The sequence below is a fragment of the Schistocerca piceifrons genome, chromosome 7 (genome assembly GCF_021461385.2).
Source record: "Schistocerca piceifrons isolate TAMUIC-IGC-003096 chromosome 7, iqSchPice1.1, whole genome shotgun sequence".
Taxonomy (NCBI): domain Eukaryota; kingdom Metazoa; phylum Arthropoda; class Insecta; order Orthoptera; family Acrididae; genus Schistocerca; species Schistocerca piceifrons.
Window position 1 is genome coordinate 237001133 of NC_060144.1, and position 12216 is coordinate 237013348.

General features: G+C 39.2%; 1 protein-coding gene across 1 annotated transcript in view; it reads right to left on the reverse strand.

Moving 5' to 3' along the window:
* Nucleotides 1–12216, reverse strand: part of LOC124804731 (protein FAM114A2) — a 68638-nt gene that overhangs the window by 37960 nt on the left and 18462 nt on the right. The window contains exons 3-4 of the mRNA XM_047265025.1: nt 6624–6873; nt 2569–2813 (exon numbers count right to left, since the gene is read on the reverse strand). Of these exons, the coding sequence (XP_047120981.1) occupies nt 2569–2813; nt 6624–6873 (495 nt within the window). The remainder of the gene's footprint in view (nt 1–2568; nt 2814–6623; nt 6874–12216) is intronic.

Below are 12216 nucleotides of genomic sequence, written 5' to 3' on the forward strand. Positions count from 1 at the left end.
ATTATTGGGAGAATTTTGTAAAAGTGTGGCTCATCTGTAAAGGCAACCACATACAGGATACTAGTGCAACCTTTTCTTGAGTACTACTTGAGTTTTCAGGATCCACACCAGGTTCAATTAAAGAAAGACATCAAAGCTACTCAGAGGCAGGCTGCTAGATTTTTTACTAGCAGGTTCAAGCAACACACAGATATTTTGGAGATGGTTCAGGAACTCGAATGGGAATCAATGGAGGGAAGGCGACGTTCTTTTCAAGGAACACTACTGAGAAAATTTAGAGAACAGGAATTTGAAGCTGACTGCAGAACAATTACATTGCTGCCAACATATATTTCATGGAAGGACCATGAAGGTAAGATACGAAAATTAGTGCTCATATGGAGGCTTTGTAAACAGCTACTTTTCCCTCATTTTATTTGCGAGTGGAACAGGAAAGGAAATGACAGGTAGTGGTACAAACTACACTTTGCCACACACTGTACAGTGGCTTGCAAAGTATGTATGTAGGTGTAGATGTAGATGTAGCCCTCTGAGCCATTAGCTACCCAACTCTAACCTCTCTTCCTACTTCTTATCTCTCTCATCTACCCAATCACCCAACCCAACAAAATCTCCAACCCTAGCCTAGTCCACCTGCTTGACTGCAATTCCAGAATTGTAGCCTAGCTGGCACAATGTAGGTGAAAAAAGGACGGTGTATTTTTCTGAAAGCTAGCACGTTTTCATTCTCTTTTGTGGGTGTACAATGGTTCTGCTATTCAGTGAGTGGTCTCCTTTACTCCTAAATTACTTAGATTAAAGTTTATGTAGTGTAGTAAGTGATATTCAAATAGGTTAGATGTGCAATGGCAAAATGTATATTGCTTAGGGTATGTTACTCTTAACTGGGAAAGAAACATGTAGAATCAAACACTGGAAATTCTGGTTGGAATATCAACACTGTTGGAAAAGATAAAGTGCTACTTACTGTAAAGGTGACAGATTAAGTTACACATGGACACAATTAAAAGACACCTACAGTAAGCTTTCATCCACAGCCTTCATTAAAAAAAAGAAAGAGAAACACACACCATTCATTCACAAAGCAAGCACAGCTTACACACACACAAATGCCAACTCTGGCAGATCAGACAAGAATTTCTGAGCTGCCCGAGCTGCAGAGTTTTCTTTATAATCAAAAATGTACAAACATATGTATCCAGTTTGCAGAATGACCACAGAATATGCTTTGTAAATAAAAGTGAAACATATCTGATGTAAAATTCTCTTTAATTAATTACACTATGCTTAAGACGGAGAAACCAATAATAATCGGTTTTAACAACTGCTTTGGAAGATAGCCATGCAAACAAACCTATCAATATATTTCAGTTAAGTAGCTGTCCCATGGAACACCTCAATTATGAGAACCTGAAGATAGGAGCACTTGTATTACTAAACGACCACCCTGGTTCACAGTACCAACTGCAGGTTGCCCAGCTAGTGGATTCCAAGGATAAAAAAATCTGCTTTTCAATACTTTGCACAATTATTGACCAAATTTAAAATGCTGTCACAATCTACCCATTAAGAGGTATAATCTTAGGTTAAAGCTTTAACACAATAAGTTAAGTATTACAGTTAGAAACTGTGTGTATATCTTGAGGCAGAGTCCCTCACCGCCTGCAAATATCCTGAGTATATTCATCCTTTATTCGAGAATGAAAGCACCTAGTGACTTGCAATAAACTTTACATACAATTTCAAACCTTTACAAATTTTTTTTCACTTACTTCCCAACAAAATGACAACAGGGGTAAAGTATCAATACAACGTTTTCACTGTTCATGTAATCAAACTGCTGCTCTCAGGAATCACATTTTAATTTATTACTATTACTAACTCTATTTGCAACACATTTTGAAGACAGTATCCACATATACCAGTGAATGCATCAGCAAAATTATACAATGGTTCAGCACATAGTTCATGATGTAGAATGTCATAAACAGTGAGACGTTTGAAAAATTAGCTTTCAATTCAAGTGGAGCAAAAATTACCTGGACAATAGACATCCAGTGTTTGATAATGAGAGCACCTAGCAACTTCCAACAACTTTAAATATAGTTTTAGACCTTTTCTAAACTTTTTCTCACTTCCAAGCTGAATGCCAAACATTTAACAAATAAAATTATTTGTAAAGTAATCAGAAGTCTGAAGCTTTTTCATTCATGGAAGATCAACTCTAAAATTCGGGGTTTACTGGTTTATTCTTGAAACACATACATACACGATATGAAGAACATGCTTAGTGACCATATCTCTGTGAATGTCTAATTTTCCCAAATTTACTGCTTACTTCTGTTTTAACAGTGCTCTTACAGTGCTTACTTCTGTTTTAACAGTGCTCTTACAGTGCTTACTTCTGTTTCAACAGTGCTTTTAGAGCACGTCAGAGCTTGTCAACTATGTGACTATGTCAAGGTAACGACTTTGGAGATTATGAACTGTGCTGAATACATCTTTTAGCACTGCTCATTAGAAATCTAATAAGTATACAGAAATCTAAGAAGTAAGTAATAAACTTACCTGTGAGAGGATAATTTTCTCTGAGAAAATCTCTCTCTTTTTTCTCAGACCGGGATCACCCTCTTGTAATACTTCCATTGTCTTTTTTCCTATAGTTTCCAATGTGTCAAGACCACCAGTAATTACTTTGCTTCCCGTGGACTCCACAAGCTTTGTTATTGTGGACACACCAGAAAAGACACGGCTGAAGCCAAACAATCCTGCACCATCTTGTGACTGACTTTCTGTCGATTTTTCCTCTGGAACTGAGAAACGAAGAAACAGTGTGTAAGACAGGGGAAAAATTTATCATTTTTCAGATTTTGTCTATAAAATTTCTTGTTACATTGTGTAATAAACTTTTTCAGGCAGATTTTAGGTGTTTAAGGTGTTTTCTGAAGAGTGTAAATAGCTGGTACTACATAAATGCTACTGCATTCGCAGAATACGCCATACATGCCAGGAACTCTTAAAAGCTACATTGTCTTTATAATGAGGCGTAACATATCTTGTACTGGAGGTGGGCTGGGACACTGGCCTTAGTCCCTGTGGCACACATTCTACCTTGCTAGTCACTGCCCTGTAGTATGGAAGTAATGCAGCCAGCTTGGTCTCTTTCATTAATTCATGAGGTGTCTTATCAGTGGCAACTGAAAGCTTTAGCTATCTCTCCTTTGCTGTAACCATTTTCCCTGAACACTTCTCAAGTGCAGAAACTCTGACTGTAGATGGGCATCATCAGAAATAATTTTTGTCCTCTGTTCTAATGTGTACAGGGTGGTGAAGGCTATGGGCATTTGAGGACCAGTCAGTGTGCATAGATTTCCTGTACACTGAGTGACTAACGCTGAATATTGTATTAAGCATTCACAATATATTAAACAAAGGAAACTGAACATTGCCTAGAAAACAGACATAAGATACTATTTAAAAAGATGAGAGTCTATGTTCATGTATTATCATTTTGGGATTCTTTTATAAAGGAGGTGGCTGAAATTAGAATAAACAGAAACAATTTTAAAAGAAACCAGGGGTGCACACTGCACACTTAGTGGGGCTTAGTGACAGGCTTTGGATGCTGACAAAGTGAAGATGGATGCCTGACACTGGAAGGGATGTGAGAGCGACAGTTTAAAACATGGCACCAGCCCCTTGTGTTGTGTCCCCCTGATGTCACTCGTCCTGCAGCGGTCTGGAGGTGCTATGAGCTGCCCAACTTTACTTCTGTGCACTTGTCACTTCTGCTCTCTGTGGAAGGTTCCAGATACTGCAACTGCATTTACACATGGTTCAGTCACATTAATGTGACCACCTCCTATGTTCAGGAGCAATGTGCAATAACCATTCACAAACTCTAGGTGCCAGGACTAGCAGTGGAGGATATATAAAGCCTGCCAAGGAGGGGGGGGGGGGGGAGTAAGTGGAAAACAGTGCATTCGTGGTCATATTGTGGAAATGGAGCAATTTATCTAATGTGCAAAAGGGCAAGATCATCAGCTTGTGGGCCAAGGGTTAAACCACTTCCGAAATGGCTACGTTTGTTAACAGTTAGCATGCCGTTGTTGTTAAAATATACTGAAGTGACACTATCCAACAATGCACCGAGGCAACTGTCGTGCACCAAGGGCCGTAGATGACAAGGGCGAATGATGGCTAAGGAGATAGGTACAGGAAAACAGACATGTAACTGTTGAACAATTGACCACCCACATGAACCAAGGGGGTATGAACAGTGTTTCCTCAATGACTATTCAGTGAATGTTGCTGATTATGGGCCTCTGCAACAGGTGCCCAGTTCATGCACCCATGCTGTCTACTGTTCATCAGCCACAAAGGCTCGAATTTGCATGCCAGCACACAAGTGGGCATCCAATGAGTGGTGACAGGAGGCCTTTATACATGAATAATGATTTACGCTCCATCGAACTGAAAGTAAACACTTTGCAACATTTGCCAGAAGGGTACATGCCGCAGGAGGGACTGTTATGGTCTGGGGAATGTTTTTGTGACATTCCCTGGGTAATTTCGTCACTGTGGAAGGCACAATGGATCAACACAAGCATGCATCTATCCTTCAGGACCATGTCAACTATTACATGCAGCTTGCTTTTCCTCAGCAGAATGGTATCTACCAATAGAATAATGCAAAGTGCCACACAGTTTGCAGCATATGTGCATTATTCGAAGAGCACCCCTGGCCACCAAACTCCCCAGATTTACACTCGATTGTGAATCTGTGAGAATACCTTTACTGGGCTGTTTTGTTTGTGAAATGGATCCCCCAGCTGAGAAATCTAATGCAGTTGGGCATGACACTGAGTCAGCCTGGCTTCGTATTCCTGTTGGTACTTTCCATAACCTCATTGACACTCTTCCTGAACGTATCACAGCAGTCCACTGTAAAAGATAGTTATTCAGGTTTTTGATAGCTGGTCACATTAATGTGACTGGATGGTGTATAAGTGGAACATCGTGTCATCCCGAAATCAGCACATGTGAAATGTTTTGAACAATTCTAACAGATGACAGGATCATTGTGAACCATCAAAATGACATCAATGCAAGACACTCATTACAAGCAGCATGTTGTAATTGAATTCTTGGTTGTGAAAAAAGAAACCATGGTGAACATCCATAAATTTTTGTGTGTAATGTATGGTCATGATGTAGTTGACTGGATGAAGACTAAACAGAGTTCTGGCTTGGAACGTGAGAGACAGTGGATATATAGTTAAAGGCACACTTGGCCAGCCGAAGTGGGTCAACTAGATGGGTGGAGGAGCCAAGCATGTAGCCCAGGCATGCAGAACATGACCAATGGAGACAGCTGAGTGGGGAAAATCCAGAACAAGGGTGAGCAAAGTGGTTCTCTTGCTGGACGCAGTGGCAATATGGAGGCACCAGTGACTTGAAAAGAGACTGAATCATGCTACTCCCACAAAAAATACATAACATGCCTTACAAAAACATGACACACCATAAAAATGGCAATGATGAGACGAGTTCATTATAATTTTAAACCATGTACTTCAAAAGTTATAAATGTTTTAATTATAATAGTTTATAAAATTAATAACAACTGAACCACTGAATCAATTTACTTATGATACGTCATATGAAAGCTGTGTCATCTGTTATAACAACAACACATTACTTTTACAATAAGGCATGTATAAAAAAAAAATTACAAAATACGAATCAGGCCCACAGGTCATGAGAGTTCGCCCAAGCCTAGATTAAACCATCAGTTACAAATAATACGATCCAATGCTCATCTTCCAATCAGGTAATAGTCCAGGAAACCTGTTAAATAATTGAACAGGTTCCAAATAGATAGTAATGTATATGGAAACCAGTGAAATAGTTCACATTACTACAGTGCTTTGTCCGTGAATTGATAAAGTTTTTGTTGGACGCCTTCAGTCCAGACGTTTTCTCAGTTTACTACCAATCTTTTGGAACATGATGTTAGACCAAAAATGTCACACTGTGCAGTTACGTTACTTTCACCTCACACAAAACATCACCACAGATAACAAGGTTTCTGTCTTTTATTTATTGCTGACAACCACATGCACATAAATCTGAATTTTCCTGTATTATAGCACATTTGTGCTACGCATAAGTACAAGACTGCAGTTAAGAATGCACATGTAAACATGTCATGGCTTCTGCAGAGGAATGATGGCACTGTTTGTGCAGTGGGGTGATTTTGCACTTGGTAGTCCATCCCAGTTCCAACTGTTATTGAAGGAAGGAAAATGCTCCAGCTGTGAGTCACATCCATACTGGATACAGCTACGGAATCATGGACATGAAGGAATGTTCTTAATGTGTGTCCCTACTTCTGGTGTTTTCAATATGTATTCATTTTCTTGTAGATTCTGCAGAGAAGCTCCTCATTTCTTAAAAGTCCACCTAATTTTCTGTAACCTCCGGTACATCCGGGTCTCGAACAGAAAATGCGGGTCTCAAACACTCAGATTCTCTTTTACAGTTTTCCCAACGCTCATTACTATCATTAATTTTTCTTATTAATCCACACAAGCTTTTTGTAACAATTCATATATACTCACCTGACTGTGCACTTTCTGTTTCAGGTTCCTCAGACACATGAGTTGCACTGCTGCATTTGTTTTGACTCTTTCGCTCACGTTCTGCATCAAGACGGGCTAGTTCTTCTGGGTCTGGAATTCCAATTCCTGTTTCAAGAACACTGCTGAATCCATGAGTGACTTGACTGGTCAGAGTTGAGACACTTTCTGTAGCAGTTGACAAGAGAGAAGAAACACCCCAGTTGCCCCATCCTCCCCATCCACTGCCTTCCTGTAAATAATATTTACTGAAATGTCTGAATTGTATGTAAAAACCTGACACAATTTACTTCTGGGCAATTATCACTCAAAAGAAGAAAGAAGTGCAGAACAATTCCATATAAAATAAGGATGAGCTTTTATCAAGTTTTTTTCTCTTTTCATTGGTAGTGTTTTACACAGGCTGCTTGAATTTTTGCACTCCCGTTGGCTATCTCTGTGAATGCATTAAGACTGCACATGAAGCCTCTGAATCAAGACATGACTTTTATAATGAATAAATAGAATGAAAGAAAAACTAAATAGAGACATGAACATTATGAGCTATTGGCCGGAACAGTTTTTATGAAAAAAAAATACAGGTACTCATCGAAGGCAGAGAGCTGGGAGAATGAGCAGCTCCCGGCTTCCTACAGAGATTGTACAGGATGATTCAAAATTTTCTGCACAAATAGTAGTAGATGAGAGATGTGTTGAAATATAACTACTCTGGAATACAAACTTATGGTCTTGGAAGTAATTCTGAGCCAGTGAAAGCATTGGAGTGTTAAGAACAACAAGGAAAATCAATGCACATGCACCGTAAGCTCAACAAAAATAATGTAACGTTTACTTAACAGTGGTCTAAATTACAGACAGTGTCCAAAATGGCAACCACCACATTCAATACAGGTGCGATATCTTTGTAGAAAGTTGTGGCACTCTCGTACAATGCCTGATGTACTTGGTAGAGTGTGCCAGAATTTTTTTACATAGATGTTATGCTTGTACAGAATGTGGAAGTCACCATTTTGATTGCCTTCTATAATATACACCATTAATGAGTAAAGAGCTTAAGCTGCATGTGCACAGAGTTTCCTTGTTGTTCTTCACACTCTAAAGCTTCCAGTGGCTCATGATTACTTCTAAGACAGTAAGTTCCAATTCCGAAGCAGTTCTATTTGGGCTCCTCTAACAATTCATTCAGTTTGTGCAGATCCTTTTGAATCACCCTGAATAAAAGTTAAAGAATTTTATTTTAGTTTCTTTTCTTTTCAGAGGGAAATGCATTGAGCTTAAAGAAGAAAATCAAAGCTTTTGAATCCTCAAATAGGTGCTCGTAAAATGTTTAGGTAGTGCCAACTCCACTTTTGTTAATTTACCTTATGTTGTATTACACTACCGCATATACTACAATAAAGCATATCCTAGCTGTCTGAAATATTAGCTGCTTCCTTGGGGACGAAAGAGTGATAGACTGGGAAAGTTCAGAAAGGAGAATGAGAGGGACCTATCTGTGGTGAGCACAGGATTAGGATTACTGGGCAGAGGCAGAAAGTGTATACAGGCAATATTTTGTTGCAGAGCTTGCTATACACCTTGATGCGTGTTTCACCACACAAGTCACATGGATTCTTCCCCCAGACACCAATTTCTCAGAACTCTGCAGGTAGGAACTGGTGTTACAACATGACGTTGGTTCTTGTTACCCACCTGGCCTTAATTTACATTAATTTCCTCACTCTCAGAATTTCTTCACAGTAACTATTCCTTTCCTCATTCCCTTTTACTTTTATATATCTTTCATTTCCTGACTTGTCTATCCCTCCCCCCTCCTTCTACCACATACAAAGCAGTTAGCTTTCTGCTCTTATAAACTTGTGCACAATGTTTTGACTCTAATCTCTGTCTTGCATATTATTCACCTTTAAGGTCTTAGATTTCCAAATATCATCCGGTGCAGTCCCCAACAATCTCTCTTTCCTTCTCATCTCGCCCAGTAAGTCTGCCGTGACCTGGGATTCCGGGTGGCTTCTCTGAACTCTCCCCATTTCCGAAACCTCACAAATCCTCCTCCTTCCCCTTCAACACTTCTGCCAGAAGAAGGAGCCACTGTCTCTGAAAGCTTGCAAATTTTAAATACCTTTATATTTATGTTTTCACACCACTACTTAGTGAATATATTTTTTATCTATTCAATCACATTTTGTCATTTGGTGATCTTTATTGTGTGGTCTCGCCTCATGCTCACAACAGGTAAGTTCCTCTCCATCCTGGGATCAAGTAACTAGCCCCTCTTTTTTAACCCTCTGCAGTCTATTCCTCCTCCCTCCCCAAGGAAGAAGCAAATAGTTTTGAAAGCTAGTGTGTGTGTGTGTGTGTGTGTGTGTGTGTGTGTGTCTTTATTGCCAATACTAAAATCTTTGCTTACTGAACGTAAGTACTGGGAAGCGGTTCTGCCTCAGTTTTATTGTTTTACTGAGTGCATTTTTCTTTTGATGTATTATATGCTAATTCTGGTATCCACTACTGAAACTTTAGTCATGAAGGCAAGGCAAAAAGTAAGGTGTACACGAATGAAATGTATTTTTTGAGAAGTCAGGTAGAGGTAACAAAAATGGAAAAGATGAGAAATGAAAGTGTTAGAGGATAATGTGTGAGCAATCCCTGCAATGTAATTGGGGAAAAAGATGACACAGCAAGAGTGCACGAAGAGAATTGTTGAGAAAAAGATGCTTTGAAAAATGCGCGAGATGAAGGTGGAAAGCAAGAGACCAAGGCTTAACAAAGTAGCAACAGAGATGTGTTGAGAACAGCACAGAAATGTCGTGTTCTAAGTAGACCTGGCCAGTGGTGAGAAAATAACAAAATGCTGATGAATCAAACATACTAAACGACATACCTGAAAAGGCATGTAATGGGTTCTCAGCAATGTTTACTACTATTCTTGATTAAAAGTTTTTCTCATGGCACATTTAGTTGTGAAGTTTATAGCAGATGAGAAGAAGCCCATTTAAAAGCTTAACAACTTGTATCAGAGGAGCTTTGTGTAAGGGCGAGGTATCTTTTTCCTTACAATCTAGGGATACAAAGTGCATTTCATACTGTTGAGATCTGCAGGTTATGCTCATGAGAAAAGTGACAACAGGAGATATATTGAGAGAAGATTAATTAATGATGACAGCATTAAGGTCTTTAATCTAATGTTAAAAAATGTAAACTGAGACATGGAAAGCAATAGTTCTGTAGATGTAAAATTCAACAAGTTCTTGTCAAATTATAAATACTGCTATGATATTTCATTCCCTCTGAAGAGAGGGAAAATAAACAAAAAATCAAATTCATGGATAAAAAGTGAAATCAAAGAGTCATCAGAAAGTCTTAGAATGTTATATAAGTGTGCAAAGCAAAATACTATCTTGAAACCATATGTTAAGTGTTATAGGAAAAAGCACAGGAAAGTTGCTGCAGAAAGGAAGCACAATAATTCATATATCAAAAAGGGTAACAACAAATTGAACTCTATGTAGAAAGTTATTAATAATCATATAGGCAAACATGAAAGAGCAAGTAATAAAATAACTATAAAACACAAAAATGAAATTGTTGATGATCCAATTATAATAGCTAATATATTTAATATTCATTATATTAATATACCCCCCCCCCCCCCCATGAACCATGGACCTTGCCGTTGGTGGGGAGGCTTGCGTGCCTCAGCGATACAGATGGCCGTACCGTAGGTGCAACCACAACGGAGGAGTATCTGTTGAGAGGCCAGACAAACGTGTGGTTCTTGAAGAGGGGCAGCAGCCTTTTCAGTAGCTGCAGGGACAACAGTCTGGATGATTGACTGATCTGGCCTTGTAACATTAACCAAAACGGCCTTGCTGTGCTGGTACTGCAAACGGCTGAAAGCAAGGGGAAACTACAGCCGTAATTTTTCCCGAGGGCATGCAGCTTTACTGTATGATTAAATGATGATGGCGTCCTCTTGGGTAAAATATTCCGGAGGTAAAATAGTCCCCATTCGGATCTCCGGGCGGGGACTACTCAGGAGAACGTCGTTATCAGGAGAAAGAAAACTGGTGTTCTACGGATCGGAGCGTGGAATGTCAGATCCCTTAATCGGGCAGGTAGGCTAGAAAATTTAAAAAGGGAAATGGATAGGTTACAGTTAGATACAGTGGGAATTAGTGTAGTTCGGTGGCACGAGGAACAAGACTTTTGGTCAGGTGAATACAGGGTTATAAATACAAAATCAATTAGGTGTAATGCAGGAGTAGGTTTAATAATGAATACAAAAATAGGAGTGCGGGTAAGCTACTACAAACAGCATAGTGAACGCATTATTGTGGCCAAGATAGACACAAAGCCCATGTCTACTACAGTAGTACAAGTTTATATGCCAACTAGCTCTGCAGATGATGATGAAATTGATGAAATATATGATGAGATAAAAGAAATTATTCAGGTAGTGAAGGGAGACGAAAATTTAATAGTCATGGGTGACTGGAATTCGAGAGTAGGAAAAGGGCGACAAGGAAACATAGTAGGTGAATATGGGTTGGGGGGAAGAAATGAAAGAGGAAGCCATCTGGTAGAATTTTGCACAGAGCATAACTTAATCATAGCTAACACTTGGTTCAAGAATCATAAAAGAAGGCTGTATACATGGAAGAATCTTGGAGATACTAAAAGCTATCAGATAGATTATATAATGGTAAGACAGAGATTTAGGAACCAGGTTTTAAATTGTAAGACATTTCCAGGGGCAGATGTGGACTCTGACCACAATCTATTGGTTATGAGCTGTAGATTAAAACTGAAGAAACTACAAAAAGGTGCTAACTTAAGGAGATGGGACCTGGATAAACTGACTAAACCAGAGGTTGTAGAGAGTTTCAGGGAGAGCATAAGGGAACAATTGACAGGAATGGGGGAAAGAAATACAGTAGAAGAAGAATGGGTAGCTCTGAGGGATGAAGTAGTGAAGGCAGCAGATGATCAAGTAGGTAAAAAGACGAGGGCTGATAGAAATCCTTGGGTAACAGAAGAAATATTGAATTTAATTGATGAAAGGAGAAAATATAAAAATGCAGTAAATGAAGCAGGCAAAAAAGAATACAAACGTCTCAAAAATGAGATCAACAGGAAGTGCAAAATGGCTAAGCAGGGATGGCTAGAGGACAAATGTAAGGATGTAGAGGCTTTTCTCACTAGGGGTAAGATAGATACTGCCTACAGGAAAATTAAAGAGACCTTTGGAGAAAAGAGAACCACTTGCATGAATATCAAGAGCTCAGATGGAAACCCAGTTCTAAGCAAAGAAGGGAAAGCAGAAAGGTGGAAGGAGTATATAGAGGGTTTATACAAGGGCAATGTACTTGAGGACAATATTATGGAAATGGAAGAGGATGTAGATGAAGATGAAATGGGAGATAAGATACTGCGTGAAGAGTTTGACAGAGCACTGAAAGACCTGAGTTGAAAGAAGGCCCCGGGAGTAGACAACATTCCATTAGAACTACTGACGGCCTTGGGAGAGCCAGTCATGACAAAACTCTTACCATCTGGTGAGCAAGATGTATGAGAC